Source organism: Coptis chinensis, chromosome 4 (genome assembly GCF_015680905.1).
Source record: "Coptis chinensis isolate HL-2020 chromosome 4, ASM1568090v1, whole genome shotgun sequence".
NCBI lineage: Eukaryota > Viridiplantae > Streptophyta > Magnoliopsida > Ranunculales > Ranunculaceae > Coptis > Coptis chinensis.
Genome location: NC_141459.1, coordinates 1,030,095 through 1,053,116, shown reverse-complemented (window position 1 = coordinate 1,053,116; position 23,022 = coordinate 1,030,095). Strand labels below are relative to the sequence as shown.

Here is a 23,022-nt window from a genome sequence, read left to right as displayed (position 1 = left end):
TTACAGACCTATAAGCCTTGTAGGTGGTATATACAAGATTATTTCAAAGATGCTTGCGACACGCCTAAAAGAGGTTCTTCATGGTATTGTGTCTATGTCTCAAGGTGCTTTAGTCGGAGGTCGTCAAATTATTGATAGTGTCCTTATCGCTAATGAATGCATTGATGCAAGAAAACACCAAGGCCGATTTTATGCAAAGTCGACATAACTAAAGCATACGATCATGTTTGTTGGGCTTTCGTAGACAATATCCTTAATAGAATGGGATTTGGAGTTAAGTGGAGAAGATGGATACATACATGTATCTCCACAGCCTCTTCTCGGTTTTAGTGAATGGAGCTCCAAAAGGTTTTTTTAGAAGTAAAATGGGATTAAGACAAGGCGACCCCATTTCCCCTTTTCTATTTATTATCGTGATGGAAGCACTTTCTAGACTTACAAAGAAAGCGACCAATGAAAACTTGCTAAAGAAGTGAGCATGATACAATTTGCTGATGACACACTTTTCTTGACTGATGCCTCAATTGGTTGCATTCTCATGATTAAGGCTATTCTTCTCATTTTCGAAGCGGTATCTGGGTTGAAAGTGAATCTCGCCAAATCCTCGATTATTGGAGTGGGAGAAGTTCAAAGATTAGATGAGTTAGCTTCCATTTTGGGGTGCAGTGTTGCATCTCTCCCATATAAGTATTTGGGACATCCTCTTGGTGCAAGCTGCAAAATTTTAGAGGTGTGGGATCCGGTGGTTAAGGCATTTCATTCAAATTTCACTGGATGGAAAAGGAAGCTACTGTCAAAAGGAGGGAGGCTAGTTCTTATTCACAGCACCCTATCAAATTTACGTGTTTATTATCTCTCGCTATTTACTATTCCGGCGAGTGTGGCGTACAAGCTTGAAAAAATAATGAGAGAAAATATCACCTAGTCGCATGGGACAACGTGTGTACTCCTAAGAAAGATGGGGTTCTGGGTTTTGAAAACATTAGAATGTTTAATCAAGCCTTCCTTGGGAAGTGGCTATGGAGGTATGGTAATGAAAGTAATGCTTTATGGAAGGATGTTATTGAAGCAAAATATGGTGTCTCTGATAAATGGGGTAGGCCGGCAACTGTTCGACAAACATACGGATGTTTTCTTTGGAGGGGATCCTGGCTCCACAAACAGATTTCTTTGCATAATGTGGGAAGAGGAAACAAAACAAGATTTTGGATGGACAAGTGGTGTGGGGAGATTCCTTTGAGGTATGCTTCCATCAAGAATGGGTCAGTGGAACAACATCGGACGCAAGAAGGAAATGTGATGGAGTGGAATTTTCATCTGAGGAGAAGAAATTTCAGAGAAAGTGAGGTGAACTCGATTAACGAGCTTAAAGCATTGTTAGTTCACACCGTTCTGGATGATGAAGACGACTCATGGAGATGGAACCGGACGAGCAACGGAACTTTTTCAGTGAAATCATACTATTTGGAGCTACATGGAAAAAGAAGGGGTGATGCTCAGCTCCCAAACTTTCCATACAAGATAATTTGGAAGGTTAATTTACCGTCGCGGATCAAATTCTTTATGTGGAGCGCAGTGTGGGAGCGGATATTGACGGTGGATAATTTAAGAAATAGAGGAATGATCATTCAAAACAGGTGCGTACTTTGCAAAGCCAGTGAAGAAAGCATCATTCATCTGTTTTTCCTATGTCCTTTTACATCCATGTTGTGGATGCGTCTTTTACATCACAGAGTTGAGATTATGGATGCGGTAATGGATAATGGTAATTTTAGAAACATTTTTATCAATTGGTCACTCTTCAACTCTGAAGGGTTCAAGGCAATCACCTGGAAGTTACTCCCATATGCAGTGTGCTTATGAAGAAAGACGTGATCATCATTTCTATGAGCTGGTTTTTGACTGGGAGAATTTAATCAATGAAACATAGAGTTGAGTTGTGTTTGCGACTGGGGTAGTCTGCAGCTTGATGGATAGCTAAATCCTTGAGTGTGCGACTAAGTGAGGATCTCCCTCATTGGAATTCCCTCTCCAGATGGCTTTGATTTCGTTCCTTTTTTCATGATTTTAGACTTAGTTAAGGGCTCCCACAGGTACACACCTGGGCAAGTGTGACTAGTCTTTAAACCGTGATCAATGGGATCTTATGCTTGTAATGTTCCTGTGTGACATTAATAAATTTTATATTACTGATAAAAAAAAAAAAAAAAAATGATCTATTCGAAATGGAGGAAAACAAATTCACAATTACTTATAACATGCATTGTCGTATGTTGAAGCTAAATAGTCAGCTGCATCCTCAAATCTAAATCTGAGATAATTTTTGAAACAGGTATGCCTCATGTTCCTAGCTTACCATGGGGTAGTGATGCCCCAGTGCCTGGTACAATGCCGGACAACAACGGATATCAACATAGCATTGCTTATAAGCATCATCAAAATACGCCTTCAAGTAGTTTGTTGATTGCAATTGCCGTGGTCTGCGCATCTGGGCTTCTGGTTGCCCTACTTGTACGCATATGGATAAAAATGAAAGAGCATTGAAGGAGGGAAATTCAAAGAGCTTTACTTCCACTTTATCGGTAAACAAGCTAATTTTAATTCACTTGTCAATATTTGAAACTAAAACTATTCTAATAATATTTTTAAGAAATGGAGATTTAATTGTAACTAAAATCAATTGCTCGCTAAATTGTAAAAATAAAAGTATATCTTCGTTCGTGGGTCTACCAGAGCATATGTTGTGATTGCTGTTACAAACGATTAAAAAATAGCGAAGCCTTAGTACTAGTTGATGAATAGGCTGTTTTGCAAAAAAAAAAACATGTTGTACTACAAAATTAGCAGTCTTTAATCTAAAGTTATTGTGTTTTACAAATGTTGCAGGCGTATTGATCTTTTGGAGATTAATTTAGAAATAGAAATGCAAAAGCTCAATCAGAAACAGTCACTTTTCTTGATAACAGTAGACTCAACACTCTCCAACTTTTGGAGGGATGCTGGGGAAAGATCTAGGACTGGGCGGACCATGGAAGAACTCCGATCCCCCAACTTGAGTATACTGGTTACTCCCATATACATATTATTATAATTTTGTACGAAAGTAAGATCTAAGTGAGCTCCATTTCATTCAAATCTGCCCTACTTTTTTGTGTGACATGTACCTGGACAAATTAGGTGACTTGATACCCTCTAACATAAGCAGCCAGAAATATCTATGTGCCAATTTAATCTTAATTTGTGCTTCATCCAAAGGACACCCTAAACCTTCAAGCTAACAACTCCATGTTTCAAATCACATGAAATAGTTTATTATGTTCGAGTATTATTATATAAGCAATCAACAACTCCATTTTCATTCATATTTACTACTTTTCTGTTCTTGCCATTTTCATGCTTCATGGCTCCTAAGTTTTCATTGATCATCATCCTCTTCGTTCTTGCCTTGGCTGACTCAACTATTGTTAGCGACACACATTTTGGTGATTCACTTTTTAATGTTGGTGAATGGATCGATCAAGATGAGGAGACTACGAAGAATTCTAATACGGTTAGACGTTCTTTAGCTCAAACTGGCGGGCATATTAGCTACGGTGCATTAGAAAGAGATTTTGTCCCTTGCACTAATCGTGGTGCTTCTTACTACAACTGTCAAAGCGCATCACTGGCCAATCCTTACAGCCGGGGATGCACAAAGATCACACATTGTCAAAGAAATTTAGGTTAAATGACATTGTTCTAGTTAATAGTACTTGTTACCTTGTGGTCAAATCCTCTTGCTTCCTCTTCCTAACTTGGTTAATTGATCAATTCGACTGTTGCGGATGTATGCATAAATTTATCCTTTTATTTAGTTGATTGGTGTTAGAGGTATGTGTCATCTGGGTGCAGAAAATAAAGATGGGCATTTGTAAGTTTAAGAGCTGTGCATTGTGTTCGGCGAGGTCCAAAAGAATCAATGTTTCCAACTCAAATTTAATTACAAAGGTCAAAGAACAAGTGAATTAAACCATCCTCTAGGTGTTGAAACCAACTGCAAACCTTTAGGATGTGACTAATAAGCAGGTTTCAAACAAATGATAAGTACATCCAAATGTTTCTCAAATGTAATGCTCAAATATGCCAATCTGATCATATGTTCATGAAGAAGAAATGATGCTGTAATCAAAGTTATTTCATATCACACTGAGAAAGCAAGACAAAAACTAAACCTTAAACGAAATAAGACGAAATAACTTAATAACTACACCTACCAGGCTACCATGCATCTAACCCCAGCGCAGACACAAGACCACTTTTAGCTAGAAAGTCACAAACGGTCGCAATTTCTTGGCGTGAATGAGATTTTGTGTTTGCGGATATCATAAAGGACCAAAATATTCTGCTGTTGAATATTTCCAAATATCGACATATCCCCGCCTGGTGCCATGGCTAAGCAAACCAATTGGCTCATACTTGAATCAGAAATCATAATGTTTTCTACTGGCAATTCCAAGTCAGCACCTTTAAAATGGAATATAAATGTTGGCACTTGTATATCATAATTTTCAGATGGCACCGTGAAGCAAAGATCAAGTCCGGTGTTACCAGGATTGGCCACTGGAAGTCTTGTTTGTGCTATGAAGGCTTGCTTCACTAAATTATAACTGCTGTCTTCTAAGTACGTGAGGGTGGTACCAGAGTCTATCATTACTCCTCCACTACCATCTTCATTGAGAGCAAATCTGGATTCTGGGATGGAAAGGCGAGTGCTTCCGACTGTAATCCCTTCAAGAGACAGGTAGTAGTATGTTGGTTGAGAAGGGCTTCGTATCAGCGGAGTAGTTTTTGTGGTACCACCATGTTTGGTCTTTGCAAGAGACCCAAACAAAAGACTACTAGGTTTTATATCACCCATGGAGGTTAGACAATAGGAGAACTTCCCAGAGCCAATTTGTGAAACAAGGGACAACGGTCCACCACCAAGTCCGACAAGGCCTGCACCTTGACTGAATCCACCCCCAACATCATTGTTATCGTTCGAACAACCGAACCCGACTTTAGGAACAGACACTTTATTAAAAGTGAACGTCTCAGTACCCAGAGTGCCTTCTGTCCTTGAACCGTCTGCATAGGAATACATATATTCACATCCATTGTCACAAGTTGGCGAGGACAGCGCGTCACATAACTTACTAGAGCATGAAACTGCAGAGAAGGATGATGACTTTGTAGGATCAAATATCAGTGTTGGTTGCCTGAAACAATTTATACAAGGCTGGCATTGTGTCCATATCAAATCGCTTCCAGTGTCCATTATCGCTCTATAAGAATTTGGTGGAGTACCAATTGCGATGTCCATATAGAACTCCCCGCTACCTGCATAAAGTGGGGTTTGAACAGAACCCCTTGAACCTTTGAAGTGGTCGTAAACGAATTGAGCCTCGCCAACCTATGCTTGCTGCGCATGATTCCGCGTTGTAGAAGTTGAAGTTTTGTATAGTTTCCCACTGAATCTACATGTCTTAAATCAACCCGAAATCCCTTTTTGGGTGACCGATGGTTATCAACAACTCGCCGAGAACAAGTAGGTGAAACAAACAAGGACACCATTACTAGTACTACTACTAGCATCATAACGGAAGAAACGTTAAAGGGTGAAGATGCCATAGGTGAAAGAAGGGTGGAGTAATGCAGAGAACTACTTGAGAGATGAATATATAAGGTGTGAGAAAAGAATAATGGATCTTTGGTTTACAGGGTACGAAGCATGCAGGACTCTTTAGTTAACTAAGAATCAAACGCTTACAATCCACTAATCAAGGAAGTAAGATGAAGAAACAAGAGACGTAAATGAAGAGATGTCTGTGATTAATGAGTTCGAGACTTCGAGTTGAGTTGGTCTCTTTAACTGATTAACTCTAAATCTTCCATCATTATCACTTGCCGAAATCTTCGTTATAGTTAAGATGTAAAGACTGAAGAGTTTCTGTTGACAAATGTGAGACTAAAATTTAGATTTATTTGTTCATTCATTTTTATTAATTTTAAGTTTCAACTTACGAACGACTAATTCTTGCAACATACTCATTTTGCTCCTGTAACTTTAGAGTGAAGAGCGGTGAAAAGAGATATTTATACCGTACGTGGAGTTATATACAGTGCGTGTTAGAACTTAACAAAACATTTAGTCTATCAATTATGCAAACCAGTACACTGGTTGCAAACATTAGAGAGAAACAGGATACGATGAGAATGAAATACAATGCACAGTAAACATAGACTCAAACATAGCTGACCTAGAAACTACTCTCCAACAGTTGGTTTAATACCGTTTGGTTCCAAGCCAGAATCCACTTTCTAATCATACAAAGCTTGTCAAATGATTCGTCATGTCTGAGTATCAATATTTGTTACAGCCAAACAAAGAAAATGAAAAAAATTCAAAAATGACATAAACCAGTAATAGACAGACCCAGAACTGTCAAAAACAATGACATGAACCAGTAATAGACAGACCATGAATTCTCTAAAACAATGGCTTTCGAATCATTTTCATTTCATATGAGCCAACCATGTGTATTTTACGGCTGTCATGGCAGAAGGTAGACCTTCAAAACCTTTTCTTTCTCAACGTTGTCCAAAACCATGTGTAATCCAACTTAAACACCAGCCATGTTACATAATAAGGCATCCATTATTTTAAACCAAGTCCAAACGACAGCTTCGGCCGTGTTTTGTTTTTACCTAATAGCTTCATCTGATTTGATCTTTCTTCCTCTTCTTCCAATTTCTTTCTCCGCATGGCCTCTTCTTTCTGCCTTTGGAGTTGTTCCAGCTCCCGGTAGCGTTCCTCCTCCTTCCTCTGCTGCTCTAATGCTTCTCTTTTTTGAGCTTCTTCCACTCTCCTTCGGTTCTCCTCAAGCATCTTATCCAGCTCCTCTCTCTCTATACGAGCTTGTTCCTATGAGATACCAAGCCGCAAATTTAAGATTTTAGCATAAAACAGGTTCTACATATAACAATGGATAAAGCCAATTAAAGAGATCATCATGAAAGTTTGACTTCGCAGAAACTTTAATAAATGTAACATCTTAGTTCATAATCAGTCCATCATATCAATCCGATGAAAATATTTGGCTCATTGCAGCTTTTAGTTTAAGAACAGTATCAAGATTAAGCAATCAATATCAGACAACGGAGAGAACAATAAGCTACCTCTTTCTGCCGAGCCTCTATAAGAGCAGCTTCCTTTTCTTTTTCAAGTTGAGCAGCAACTTCGTCAAGGAGTTTATTGCGACCTTCCACAATTCGCCTTTGTATCTCAAGCTTTACTTCCTCAGAGTTCAGTCTCTCTTCAACTTGCTTCCTAATTGCCTCTTCAACTCTCTTCGCAGTTTCTTCTTCTAATAGTTTCAACTCCGCCTCACGCTGACGCCTGATAAAACAAGAAAAAAGTCAACCAGGAAAATGACCTTTAACACAGAAGAGCACAACACTTCTGTTTCCAATTAAATGTTAAACGGAAGCCGCAGTGTCAGATCCAAATAGGTACGTAACATGGCAATATTTCCTACGTAATTTATAATGAATGACTAACTAACCTTTCCTTCATCAAGACACTAAATACAAGCTTATGCTAATAAGGCATACCTCTCTAACAGATTTCTGATCCAAACAAATGAGTATTCAAACTGGTGAACAGTAGATAAACGAGGCACCAATTGCATCATCAAATATTACAAGTTGAACTATAGCAGTAGCTTCCTTCAGTAAAGCCTGTCGAGAAGAATGTCAAGTAACCTGTTGCAGGTTTAAAACTAATCACGAAAGCACTTCAATCCTCACATTAACTACAACTCTGACACAACCAGATTTATTAGATTTATTCAAATACAAGAAAAAAGTTTAGGAATTGACTTTTGGGGAACAACAACCAGCGAACAAGAGCAAATGATTCCACCAAGGAAAGATTTTCGTGCAAAAAAAACTCTCCACTCTATCCCACAAGGGTGACGGCAGAGTTCAGTTTGATTTTATAATTTTTATTCTTTTACAGCATAGCTTCACACTCTTACCCCAAACCATCTTGACCATCTAGTACAGATATACTGCCAACATTTTATTAGATGTTTGAAAGACGAGGAACTTCCACAATACTCTCGAGCGATTGATATAAGTGCAGTGAATTGCAACCCCCCAAGGTATCAACGGTAGAAAAAAAAATTAGACACAAGATTATTTTCCTGAGTTCATTCAAATTCTCTCTTTTTTTTCGAGCGTACACCTTCTAAAGTTAATTGTTTTGCAATTGAATTCACGCTACCAGAAAATGGTCATAGCTTCCCTAAGCTATCAAGAGCAAAACTATAAAATTTTAAACCTGGAGAATAAATAAATTAACAGGAAAAGAAAAACAAAATATTATTTACTTGTGATTAACTTTTGCACAAAACGAGCCCATGATTTCCAAATATCAGATTTAAGTCATTTAACTTTCAGTGAATGCAACTAAACGGGGGGAACAAAGAGCTCAAATAAAGTGCTCAGATGCAGAAGTAGACCAGAGGCTCCTATTCCGTTTCATTCACTTCTGAGTTCTGAGTTCTGATGCATATATGCATGAAACATTTACAATCGATAACATCCGGTGATTGTAGAAGCCATAAGATAATTAACTCATACATGGGCGGTGGAGAAAGGGGTTCACAATGATTGTCCATGTGTATCAGGCAGTAAAAACCAGTACGACAGCTTGTGAAATGTCGAACAAAAAAATTAAGCACCCAAAGAGTTGCAAAACATATTCAGCGTCTTTCTACCATCAACTAACTATCACGTATCACCTACAATAATTTCTGACAGAATCCAAAGTTTCTCATGAGCTAAGAGAATCAAGAAGGTTTTCAAGGCCACATGGCAAAGAGTAAAGGACCCTTCAAAAACATATATGAAAACTTTTGGCAGATTTATATAATAAATGCCTAGACATCACCATTGGAATATCTGAAGTTGAAATATAGGAGCCTTATTGCAAATTACATGCAAATGTGATACAGTGCTAGTAGATACATAGTGTTCAAGAATTACGGAGTCATGACTTTGAATCGAGCAGTAGATCCCATGAATTATTTAATTCCGCACACATAGAAGAGAAATAAGGATACTGATGAACCCAAGCTTGCAAGAAATTATACATAAAGATATAAAGGATAAAGTTTGAAACAATACTAAACTTACTCTTTATTTTAAACACAAGAGAGAAAAAAGAGATATTATAGTATGCTAATACAGACATGTAAAATGACAGTATACCTTTTCTTTTCTTCCTCTTCAATTTTCAACTTCTCAATAGCATTCTTGCGGTCTATAGCACCAACGCTCGGACTACTAGACTTGTTGTTAATAGGGGACACTGAGGAGCTCGTACTTCTACGTTTCTTGTGACGCCTTGGAGTTGGAGAACGAATTGTGCGACGTCTTGGAGTAGGTGAACGACTTTTGTGTCGTCGTGGAGAAGTTGAACGACTTCTTCGTCTGTGCAATAAAACAAAACAGTAAGGAATACTCAAACAGAAATCAACTCTCAGAAAGCAGAAAAAACTAATACCATGAAAAATCCCACCACCTAGCAGACAGGTTTTCAATACAACATGTACAGTTACCTCATATATTATTAAGAATACCAATTGTGCTCCATTCATGAAATCTCGAAGCCCAAATCAAGCAACCAAAGGAAAATCAACGAAATCCTTCACCTGCTTAAATCCTATAAGAAAAGGAGCACCTATGTTCTTTCATTATCCTTATAATCACCATGTTCTCTCTACGTCCCCTGTCGCATTAACCATTTGGGACTTAATGTTCTTCTGTGAAACTTATACCCTCAGATGACTCAACCAAACAAACGATTTGGGGTGCAAAGTTCAAAACATCGAGTTCGCAATGGGTTAGCTTTTGACAGCAACAATATCTTCCTTAACCAAAATGCGACAGTTCAAACACCATAGTACAACATAACGTCCACTTGAGCACGTAAACAGTAAAACAAGTTAATTTCCCAATCACAATATACACCAAGGTCAAAAAAATACAATCTTTACCCACTTTAGTATTTCCACATCTATGTGCCCCTATATATAATTATGTATTGCCTATATACAATTGATTGATTTCGAATAAAGTATACATAAATAAACAAACATATATATAATAAATAAAGGATTACCGGCTACGGGAATATGGAGAACGGCTACGATCTCTTCTACTTCTCCTGCTATGCCTATGTCCAACTGGGGACGATGGTGAATATCTCCTTCTATACGACGGTGACCGAGATACCGTTCGTGCCATATCTTCTTTCTCTCCAAACAAATCAACAATCAATCAATTATATATATATATAATAAAAAAAAAATCTTTTTGAAAACAAGATGAGTTTTGAGATGGGGGCTAGATTAGATGAGAAAAGACACCTCCGGTTTGAGGTGGTGGCTAATTTGAGAAGCATATGAATTTTTAATATAATTTAACCACTGATATTAGTTGTTATATTCGTATGGATTAGGACTCAATGTTTGGGTTCCTTATTGACTGGTCGTTTGCATTGGAATACGTATTATGTGGATCTCGAAGTTTTAGATTTGAATTTGTAAGGATGGGAGTGCAGACTCACGATGGCGTTTTGTGAGAGGACCTCATTGGATCCTGATTCTTCGTATTTTACTATTTTAGGGTCCCAGGCTAAGCTTCAAAGGTTAACTCAGACTATGGGCGAACCCTTGTACTAGCTTACCAAGGAAAAACCAGATAAATTCAGACATTGATAGAAAAGTGTTTGAAATTATAAAAGTGATTTCACACATGGTTTAAAACAGTTGATTGTTTTCATACAAATAGAATTGTTTTCAATACAACAATTGAAAATATAAAACATAAATAAAAACTAATATATGAGTGCCAAATACCAAAACTATGAAGGCTATACTTGTTGGCATAGTACAAAATATCAAGATAGGGCAATATATCGACTCCTGATTTATGGATATGTATCGTGGATATATCCCTCTATGTGGGGATATTTTACATTGAGGCATTTGTAAATATCCTGGATATAGATATATCGACAAATATCCACAAATATCAAGGATAATTTTTAAAATATGGTTTTGCACATGTAAAAGAAAAACTCACTGAACCCAGGAAAATTGCTAGTTAATAAATAATTTCCAACGTTGCCTGGTTAATATAATTATAATTATGTAAATACATAATTGGAAGTTCCTTTGTGTTTTGTGAATTATTGCAATTATTTAAGTATCATTAAGATTGTAAGAAGCCAAAAGCGTAATAGTCAATAAGACAACAGTGGCAAACTAACATAAGTTAACCACCTCTTTTAATGAAACTGGAAAAAGACTAACACAACAAACCAGATACCAGATTACCAGTTACACCATTTTTCCCGGCATGATTCTCAAAAGCCTATGATACACTGCTACCAATTACAGCTTCAGTCACTCAAACACAAATAATATGTTGATCTCCCGAGTCCCATCACCCTCAGCGATCACATCTTTACATGCTCTTGACGAGTCACAATGGATATGACATCCATCTTTTGAATTGCTCCTTCAACTCGCACTTTCTTGTGACATGTGCAGCAGGTATACAAAACCTTCAACAATCTTCAATCAATTTGGATAAATTTCAAATTCCTTTAATGGGTTACCAAGAAAATTCAAGCTTCAAGTTTCTTCCCTGCTCTAGCAATCTATTAATTCCTTAATTCCTTCTAAAGCTGACCTTACATCGACATTATATCGAGACATGAGGTCGCTTGTTCTTTCCAATTTCAACTGGTTCAATATCAATTTGAACAATCTTAGCTCGACTAGCAAAAGCCTTCAATTTTATCATTAACCCGATGATCAAGTTTGGTGATATATTGTGATATCCACTATATCGACGAAATATCTCGATATATCGATAAGTATTGGAGATATTTGCATTGGATTACTGGAATATATCCAATCCTATATCGTGATATTTATATATCCACTTTCAATTTCTCGATATATATCGCGATATGGGGGGGGGCGATGTGTCCCACCTATCTAATGACTTACAAAGAACTCTAACAGTTGTCATAACCATAGTACAAAATATCGTGATATATCCACTTTCAATTTCTCGATATATATCGTCAGAGGGGAATATTATGTTGTTTTCCCACCTATCTAATAACTTACAAAGAACTCTAACAGTTGTCATAACCACTTCAACAAGAAATCTGAATGTCAAATCTGTGGAAAAGAGAGAAATACCGTGTTGGCAGTTGTTCACAATAGACTAACTCTTTTATTTATTTTATTTATTTTTCTGTTACTAAGTCAAAAATAAACGGAAGTTAATTGAATAAGAAAGTACGGAGTTCCACTTGCACGCTAAGGAATTTTTTCTGCTTTTAACATCCAATGTTACTTTCTTGGAACAAGAAAGTTAATCATAAAAGGATAAAATATAATATAAACCCCATAAAATTTACATAAATAAATTTCACGGACGACAAAACTCCCAGCCATTTCTAATGCACAAAGCTGTATGAGCAGGATAGCATTTTGCAATTTCTAGCTCCTCGTGAGAAAGATCTATTATGTTGTTTAGGAATTATCACAGAAAAGAATCATTTGTAATATCAAATACATCTATATATTTACAAGAAACAGGGGATGGAGAAATGGGAGAAAGTGCCGGAAAGAAAGAAAATAATAAACTATAGAACATGATTCATATTTAGGAAACTTTATAAAATTGAACTCCCAAACATACCTCTATCGTTAAACTTTCTCAGTGTGGGGCCAATGAGCAATATAGAAGCTGCTTCCAAATGAGGCATCTCAAGGATAGGATTCTCCTCCACTAGCAAATGCTGCAGCAAAGACAGATAGAAATAAGAAACTCGAGAGTTAAGAGCGTGCATTTCTTTCAACTCTTAGTCTTCTATAAACATATATGACATGGATCTGAGTTAACTAAGAAAATTCATCCTTGTGCAAGATTCATGAAGAACAATTGAAAGGTAAAAAGCAACAGAGGAACACGATTAAACTGTCATGAAACCAAACTAAGCAGGAACATCATCTTCAAGGTTTACAACAAATAAATCTACTGTACACATGGATCACAGTGTTTACTTGCAAATGTATATTTTTCCAGATGATCCGCCCATGAGCATATGTGGATCAATCCTTGTAAGTGTGCAACTTCCTTCACTCAGATGAATCCACCCATATGCCCTTTTAACAATCATTTTGTATTTGCTCCAAACTTAATCAAGGTTGCCTGGATTGACGATAAGAGATTAATGCATTATAAACATCACATTGTCAAGTTCAGACCATATCCACATATCCAGGAGATCAGACTCAAGCTCAAATGAGTTATATATCTTCATTGATCATGGTTAAAGGAGTCGCCATTCGCACATACCTATATATACTTCTATAAAACTTCCTTACCATTGAAAGAACGTTGACAAGTACCAATTGCGAGTAGAAGAGTATATAATTGGTGGGTTATTATCGAAAAAAAAAAGAAGTAGAATAGTATATTATTTCTACCAGAAAGCAAAAATTGTTTGAGTAACGCCCCAACTTTGCTCCCTTGATTAGGATAAGAGAGCTAACCTCAAGAACTGGTAGATAGGGAAATCTTTGAGAGTTGATATTCTATTTTTGTTGGCGGCTAATACCTATACAAACAACAAGATTAAAAAAAAAGTTAGATGAACAAATCAATAGGCACACCAATAATTTATAAGAGAAATTTTAGCTTTAACCCGTTAAAAATGACTTGACATTGAAAGAGACTTTAACTTATTTTGAGTAACTGAGAGGAACTGAAAAAGAACACAATTCAGCAATACTAGGGTGGAAATGCAAAGAGTGACCGAATAATGGCCATGATTTTTAATCTTAGGACTAAGAAAAATATTTAAAATTATACACGCATGAAACATTTGATACATATAACTAAAGTACATCAAATTTTATTGATTGGAGGAGAGAATACCGTGTTTTCTGTTTTTTATCAACAAGTGATTGCTACATGAAAATCTTATTCAAGTTGTTTTTTATTTATCTTTTTATATTAATATATATATTTTTTTGGCTAAGTACCACTTAACATTCAAGTTATGAAGGTATGACAACTGTTAGAGTTATTTGTAAGTCATTAGATAGGTGGGACACATCGCCCCCCCCCCAACCCATATAACTAAAGTACATCAAATTTTATTGATTGGAGGAGAGAGGACCGTGTTTTATGTTTTTTATCAACAAGTGATTGCTACATGAAAATCTTATTCAAGTTGTTTTTTATTTATCTTTTTATGTTAATATATATATATTTTTTTGGCTAAGTACCACTTAACATTCAAGTTATGATGGTATGACAACTGTTAGAGTTCTTTGTAAGTCATTAGATAGGTGGGACACATCGCCCCTCCCAACCCATATAACTAAAGTACATCAAATTTTATTGATTGGAGGAGAGAAGACCGTGTTTAATGTTTTTTATCAACAAGTGATTGCTACATGAAAATCTTATTCAAGTTGTTTTTTATTTATCTTTTTATGTTAATATATATATATATTTTTTGGCTAAGTACCACTTAACATTCAAGTTATGATGGTATGACAACTGTTAGAGTTCTTTGTAAGTCATTAAATAGGTGGGACACATCGCCCCCCTCACAAGAAAATATTTTGTTAAACATTTGCTAAACCGTACATATGTTTTCATACTTTTAAGCATCCAATATTTAGTCTTTCAAGCATATAGTTGTAACGATATTGTAGTGTAAAACGTATAAAACGGATGGACTACAGAAGCACAACAACGTGTTACAATTAAAAAAGCAACTAGAAATTAAAAACAAAATGACAGAAAGGTTTACCAAAAATGGAGGCAAAATTGCGTGGAATTTTGAACATATAAGTCTTGACTTACTGAAATAAGAGTTTATGTACAGACCATATCGATACTTATATGACTTCTGTGAATGTTTTCTGCTAATTGAGGCGTCACTTACCTGCTTAGGAACTTTAATATGGAAAATTCACATTTTTAATCATACTTAAGTAAACCATGTATTACTTTTATAAGTTGACCTCTTCAAAATTGCAGATTACATAATTATATGTATCTTAACATCGTTGTGTCCATTTTAAACCGGTGGTCCAAAAACGCATTACTATTTTTACTATTTTCATTTCTTTTTTTATGGTGAAACAATATTATATTAATGAAAACAATGTGGACCGGAGAGAGTCACCTTACATACCTAGGTCTTTCTATTATTTTGGATCGGTTTCTTCTTCGGTAAAAATGTAACTTCATTCTATTTATAAGTCTCATTTTTTTTTGACTAGCTTTTCCCCAAATTGAACTTTTTTATCGATTTTGGTAATTATGTAGAGGGTGAGATATTGAGAAAAAGAACACAATTCAACAATACTAGGGTGGAAATGCAAAGAGTGACCGAATAATGGCCATGATTTTTAATCTTAGGACTAAGAAAAATATTTAAAATTATACACGCAGGAAACATTTGATACATATAACTAAAGTACATCAAATTTTATTGATTAGAGGAGAGAGGACCGTGTTTTATGTTTTTTATCAACAAGTGATTGCTACATGAAAATCTTATTCAAGTTGTTTTTTATTTATCTTTTTATATTAATATATATATATTTTTTTGCTAAGTACCACTTAACAATCAAGTTATGAAGGTATGACAACTGTTAGAGTTATTTGTAAGTCATTAGATAGGTGGGACACATCGCCCCCCCCAACCCATATAACTAAAGTACATCAAATTTTATTGATTGGAGGAGAGAGGACCGTGTTTTATGTTTTTTATCAACAAGTGATTGCTACATGAAAATCTTATTCAAGTTGTTTTTTATTTATCTTTTTATGTTAATATATATATATTTTTTGGCTAAGTACCACTTAACATTCAAGTTATGATGGTATGACAACTGTTAGAGTTCTTTGTAAGTCATTAGATAGGTGGGACACATCGCCCCTCCCCGACCCATATAACTAAAGTACATCAAATTTTATTGATTGGAGGAGAGAAGACCGTGTTTTATGTTTTTTATCAACAAGTGATTGCTACATGAAAATCTTATTCAAGTTGTTTTTTATTTATCTTTTTATGTTAATATATATATATATTTTTTTTAGGTTCCACTTAACATTCAAGAGTTATGATGGTATGACATTTTCAAAGTTCTTTTATAAGTCATTAAATAGGTGGGACACATAATTGCTTAACCCATATAACTAACTAAAAATCAAATTTTATTGATTGGAGGAGAGAATTTTTGGATGGTGTTTTATGTTTTTTATCAACAAGTGATTCTACATGAAAATCTTATTCAAGTTGTTTTTATTTATCTTATTTTATGTTAATATATATATATTTTTGCTAAGTACCAATTTAACATTCATTTTATGATGGTATGACAACCGTTAGAGTTTTTTGTAAGTCATTAGATAGGTGGACACATATACCATGCCTTAAACAATATTTTTTGAGGTTTTCCATATTGTGAGCAAACTATTTTCTTAAGTTACATTGACACGGATAGGAAATCTCTGACACAGCAAAATATCAAATATCAAGGTAAATCACATGCAATATGTGTCCGACACGGGCACATGGATATGTATCCGATACGGATTTTTTTCAAAATATGGTGTGTCCATGTGACATAACTATTTTCTGATATAAGAATTGTGAGAGAAGGCGAGAAACTAATTAAGCCAAACTCTCTTCTCTCTCGTTTCTCTCTCAACTTTCTTCTTTATTAGCAGCAATATAATTATACTGATACAATTTTGATGTTAACATTTCCTATCTAGCTTACTAATATAGAACCAGTGCATGCGACATATACTTCCAAATTAGGAAGTTGAGGAAGGCTCATTAGAGAAGTGATTTGACTCCCAGCAAGATAGAGTTGCTGCATGAACAAAAAATACTTCAAATTAGGAAATGTTATGTGATAATACTACTTTTTTCACTATGTGATAGAGAAACACAGACCTAATGCATTTTGCAATTCTCAAGCGGTTCAAACCCAGGGTCTTTAAAATCGATAAAACTCAAATCAAGAACCTGGAAGGAAAACAAATGTTTTCTCAATAATGAACATTTGTGCAAGATTTAGTTTTACTTATATCCCAAACAAAATATATAAAAATAATAATAAGTATAAGATATATAACTAAAGATGCAAAAAATACGAAAACAAACCTTAACTAGCAATCTATTAATTCCTTAATTCATTCTAAAGCTGACCTTACATCAGCACATATCGAGACATGAGGCTGCTTGTTATTTCCAATTTCAACTAGTTCAATATCAATTTGAACAATCTTAGCTCGACTAGCAAAAGTCTTCAAATTTATCATTAACCCGATGATCAAGTTTGGTAATATATTGTGATATCCACTATATCGTCGAAATATCTCGATATATCGATAAGTATTGGGGATATTTGCATTGGATATTGGAATATATTCAATCCTATATCGTGATATTTATATATCCACTTTCAATTTCTTGATATATATCGCGATATTTTGTACTATGGTTATGACAACGGTTAGAGTTATTTGTAAGTCATTAGATATGTGGGACACATCGCCCCCCTCGACCCATATTTTTTTGAGGTTATTCATATTGTAAGCAAACTATTTTCTTAAGTTACATTGACACGGATAGGAAATCTCTGACATAGCAAAATATCAAATATCAAGGTAAATCACATGCAATATGTGTCCGACACGGGCACATGGATACGTATCCGACACGGATTTTTTTTCAAAATATGGTGTGTCCATGTGACATAACTATTTTCTGATATAAGAATTGTGAGAGAAGGCGGAAACTAATTAAGCCAAACTCTCTTCTCTCACATATAAAACCCGAAACCGAACCCGGACTGAAATCCAAATCCGATTTCAATTGCATACTACTAATCTCATATAAAAGAATGAGTTAGATACATATTTGGATTATGATCTCATTCATGTTTATAATGATGAGTTATTTAATATATTGGATTATGAAAAAAATTATGTCGGAATTTCCAATTTTTTCAGTAATTGCACGTGATCATGTGTCTATAGTTCATTCTGAGTCCATCTATTTTTAAATCATATCAAATAATTATGTCCGAGTATAGATGATAATTACTTTCAAGTTTATTAGAAGTTTTATTTTGTTTGAAGGATTGATGAATAGCCGAAGAAGGAATAAAATATAGATATATATTTTAAATAAAGTTTCTTATTGTCTTCTTTTTTCATTTATACCAGGCTTTATCTTACCCGAAATCCGAACCCGAGCCCGATGGGTACCGAAATATAGGGTTAGGGTAGGGTTTGGTAACACTTCTCAACAAAATACCCGACTCTAAACCCGACCCGCTAAAAATGGGTCCGGGTTCGGATAACCCAATACCCGTTCAAAACCCGAAAAGTCGGGTTCGGGCCGGGTTGGGTACCCGTTTGGACATCCCTTGAATAGCCTATAAAACTACGTTTTTAGATATTTGATCCCGGATACCTCTTTGGGTATAGAGACAACTAGTACGTTGGTGCAGTCTCTCCTTCCTCAAAAACTCTAATTCCCTAATCTTTCGATCCTTCGGAGGAGAACCACCTTGAGAATGTCGGGCTGACTTTTTGCCCCGACAAAGATAATTGGTTTTTTAAAATTTGTATCAAACAATTTTTTTTATATACAAAATCAATTATGAGACTCATAATTGATTATATGTCATAAATTTACGTATTATATAATATTTGGTAGAGAGATACGTACTCAATTTTGAAATTGCATATCAAGTATGTTAACTGTTGATGTACATCTTTTCTATGTTCTAATTCCTGGTCCAACTTGTGTAGCCATTGCCTCAGTCATGTGCCGAACCAAGGTTAGGGGATGTTTGCCTCCGGGCTTAATGTCAAGAAGAAGGTAGAATAACAAAAATGTCAAGGTTCCAGAATAATAAAGAGATTTACCTTCTCATATGTTATATATTTTCTGATGTAATAAGCTAGCTACATTCAAAGGCCTAGCCAACCTGGCATTGTAATGGGCGTGTGTTATGATCATTGCAATGACAGTTGTTATTTCGTAAATTGGTGACTTTCTTTCTTAAGGTTGCTCATAAGCGCATAAAGAAGGTAGATCTAATAAGAAACAAGCTCGCCTAATTCAAGCAATAATAATTGGATAATGAAGATTCAAATTGGCTTGTTCTGTAATCTGAACACATTTAATTGATTTAATTTATCCAAATGGGATGTGCCAGAAAAAGAAAAGAAATGAGAACTTACAATTGGTAATTTGAGAATTCAGCACTAGGCATCCCAAAGGCTCGACACCGTAGTTTTCAATGGGTTTTCAAAGCAAACACTGATGGTTCAGCTCTTGGCAACCCAAGTTATGGTGGTGCGGTTGTGATTTTCAGAATGCAGAGTTGTTGGGAGTTCTAGCTCATGGTATGGGAATGACTACAAGCTATAATGCCGAATGCACAACTATTGTACTGACAGCAGAAGTGGCTGGAGGGAAAGACCAGAAACAGTTATGGATAGAATGTGACTCAGCGCCCGTTGTCTTGGCTTTCGGAAAAAGCACAATTCCTTGGAAATTGCAAACTAGGTGGAAGAGAGCTATTCATAAACTCGATATCTCTTATACTTATATGGAAGCCAACTTCGGAGTGGATGCAGCAGCAAAGCAGGGTGCAGCACTCACTCCAGGAGACACGCTATGGAGTTCTACAAGACCAAACTTTATCACAAAACTTAAATATCCTTACTGGACATACTATATATTTAGTTTAGTCTGGAATTGTAAGCTCTAGAAGCATGTAAATTTTTTATTTCTTGTACATTTTTTCATTCTTTATAAAATCCCTAGTTGAGTGCTAAAAAAGACACCGTAGTTTTCACTTTTCAGTACATTTGTAGTCAATTGTTACAGCTTCTTTTAAGATTCGGGAAACGTCCCAGAACATATACTGATATACAAGTAGTTCCACACATCCTCTTCTATGTGTTTGCTTCAGTTCCTTTGAAATTATTTTGCGTTTAAGTCACATGTGAATATGTGAACCAACTTAGAAACTATTTAACAATGATTCAAGTTGTTTTGTTCCACAAATTCAAAATTTTCAACATATTCATTCTACAAAGAAGTCTTGTGTATGAAGTTCTTGTTTTTTGCCTGGTGAAATATCATGTCAGATGCCCCAGGTCGATCAGTCCCATACATGGTATAGTTCCTAATTTCCTATGGTCTATCACTGAATTCCTTTGGAGGGATGGTTATGATTTATGAACAGGAAAAATAGCACAAGGATCGATACAAAATTACAAATACAGAGTCGGACTGATAGTACAAAACAGTTTACTTAATATTATACCATCATTTGGCCGTGGAAACTCTTTATCTAATTTGTGCGCAAAATAAATAAACTCAAACAAGATTACTACCATCATATGGCCATCGAATCACTTTCCCCATTCGTGGGAAAAATCCTCGTATGTAAGAGTTGTATCCAAATCAAAAGGTTTAACTCTTTGGAACGCCGTGGCTTTTTGTATACTTGTAAGTTTGGATGGGATTGATGCACTGCATTCTAGGGCATGATCAGTTCACGTCTTGCTGGACATGTTGTAGTGAGTAACTGAGTATTAGTCTAAAATCTTAATCAGGTATTGAGGTCAAAGGAGGCGGCGACAGTCATTAGTTTGGGATATCATGCAAAGCAAATAAATGGAGCACCATTGGTCAAAGTGTCATACCATTTATTGCGTTACAACGTGTAAATGTGCTAGCCAAGTGTCTCTCTCTTCTATTTAAAGAAGTGATCAGAGTGAAACAAAACAATCAAGTAAGAAAATATGAAGAAGGTGACAGCTTTACTTGTGATGTTGTTCTTGCTCTCAATTCAGGTGCAGACTATTGAACCTGCTGTGACTGACTGTTATGACGCTTGTTCAACTGGATGTGTTCAAAGAGACAGTAAGTATTAAGTTATTAGCACAGATTGTCCATTATATGTCCTAATTTTCTTTTCTTATATAGCGTTGGAAGTTTGATTTGATTTTCGTTCTTCTGAATTTTCAGCTCGGCTTATGCAGCGTTGCGATCGCAAGTGCGCAATCAAATGCGAGCCTTCTGGTATATCTTCATTTCCTTGGTAGTTTTCTTACCTTTCCCAAATTCTCAATTTTGAATATTATTGTCCTTAAGATTGTTCTAATTTCTTTTGCAGCTCTTGTTGAAGAGGTTGGAAGAGGTTGATAAAGTATGTGATGAACTGTTGCGCATTAGAGGCCATATGTCTCAGGACCCACTTTCCCAGTCTGAAAATGTGTTATTGCGTAATGTTTTGTGGACATTTATTTGTAATTTTTCTCACCCTTTTACTATTGTATCTTGGAATAACCTTGAGAAACTCTATTGATCTTGATTAACAGAGATTCACAATTTGATTTTGGATAAATTTGTAACTGACAAATTTTCAAGATTAGAGATTTTATTATTTCAATATCAAAACAAACATCAAGTTGATAATCAAAAGGTATAACTCTTTGGAACGCCATGGCTTTTTAGTACATTTGTTTGTAAGTTTGGATGGGAAGACGCACAAGGGCTACATTCTAGTGCTGGACTGCTGGACATGTATGAGTGAGTAAGAGCAAGGCTCAAAATATCGATATCGGTTAATATATCGGTGTACCAAAAAACCGATATATATCAGATATATTGGAAATATCGGTTTTTTTAGTGACCAGTCCAAACTATTTAAAATATCAGATATATCGGAAATATATTGAAAATATCGGATTTATATTTAAAAATGGTCAAAAAGTCAACCGATATATATTGGATCGATTATATCGGTGATATAAAGTTTCAATCGGAAATCGATATACGAAAAAAAGGGGTTCAATGGTGGATATACCCGAAATATCGATTTGGGAGATATTAAATGAGATATTGGATAGGTATTTTGGGCCATGAGTAAGAGTACATTTGTTTACTAGGAATTAGACTTGAGTAGTAGAATTAATTAACTATAATCATTGGTGGACCACCCATTTTTGGGGCCTGTTTGGGAGGGATGAAATCCAATAGAATTGGATTCTAAACAGACTCCAACTCTTTTTATCAAGTCTTTGAGAGACCTCCTGTTAATCCAATGAAATAAACTAAAAATTGGAGTATGTTAAAGGATTATATACGACAATCAATCACATAAATTTAAATAGGAATTGAATTTCAGTGATTTATAAATATTTGCCAAACACACATTTTGAAAGTTAGAATTAAATGCTATTATAGTGGGTTCCATTCTAATAGTTTCCAACTCCATTTTATTATTGATTAGTTTTCAGTTCCAGTTGCCAAACACACTCTAATCTCTACACTATATGATAGCCGGGTTTTGAAAAACCCACTCTCCACTAATCGAGTAGGCAAATTGAAATCTTCTTATTTGCTTAATTTATAAACACCTCCTCACAAAAATTAGAACCCCCCCCCCCTTCCCTTATTAATAACTTAGAAAAACCCTCCTAATGTAACTTAAATTATATAATTATTCCCTATTTTTCTCCCTCAATTTAGAACAAACCCTCTTTTATTAATAATTTAGAAAAAAAATTCTTTAATGTCACTTAAATAACATAATTACCTCTTATATTAAATTAGATGTGCCTCCCTTATGTAATTACAATTAGAATCCAAAAAAACCATACTAATTATCGATCTCAAATGAGGAGTTTCAAGACTTCAGGAAAAAAAAAACCTTGTGTTCTTAATCAGGGATTGAGGTCAAACGAAAAAAAAAAAAAAACCATTTACTCTAAACCATTTGAAGCATAGAAGAAAAAGGCTTCCTACTAATATTTTGAATCCAAGCCCAATGGAAACGGCTT

At 35.3% G+C, this 23,022-nt stretch overlaps 2 protein-coding genes and 1 pseudogene across 4 annotated transcripts; 1 reads left to right on the top strand and 2 right to left on the bottom strand.

Annotated features, from left to right (window-relative positions):
* The first annotated feature begins 478 nt into the window (after positions 1–478).
* LOC147501021 (uncharacterized) lies at positions 479–925 on the top strand. The gene has a single exon (XM_086603724.1). It carries the CDS (start codon positions 479–481, stop codon positions 923–925), a length of 447 nt encoding a protein of 148 aa, XP_086459850.1.
* A 3,329-nt stretch (positions 926–4,254) lies between these two features.
* Positions 4,255–5,663, bottom strand: LOC147501020 (aspartic proteinase nepenthesin-1 pseudogene; annotated as a pseudogene).
* Positions 5,664–6,286: 623 nt separating this feature from the next.
* Positions 6,287–10,491, bottom strand: LOC147501019 (uncharacterized). 3 transcript variants are annotated; one of them, XM_086606058.1, is made up of 4 exons: positions 10,208–10,491; positions 9,295–9,516; positions 7,198–7,417; positions 6,287–6,943 (listed from the first exon to the last, which is right to left on the bottom strand). In XM_086606058.1, the coding sequence occupies exons 1-4, from the start codon at positions 10,330–10,332 to the stop codon at positions 6,677–6,679; spliced, it is 834 nt and encodes a 277-aa protein (XP_086462184.1). In that variant the 5' UTR covers positions 10,333–10,491; the 3' UTR covers positions 6,287–6,676. The 3 variants fall into 3 exon arrangements, with proteins under 3 accessions (XP_086462184.1, XP_086462185.1, XP_086462183.1); XM_086606059.1 differs by lacking the exon at positions 10,208–10,491 and adding an exon at positions 9,645–9,786; XM_086606057.1 differs by lacking the exon at positions 10,208–10,491 and having other exon boundaries at positions 9,295–10,113.
* Positions 10,492–23,022: the final 12,531 nt, after the last annotated feature.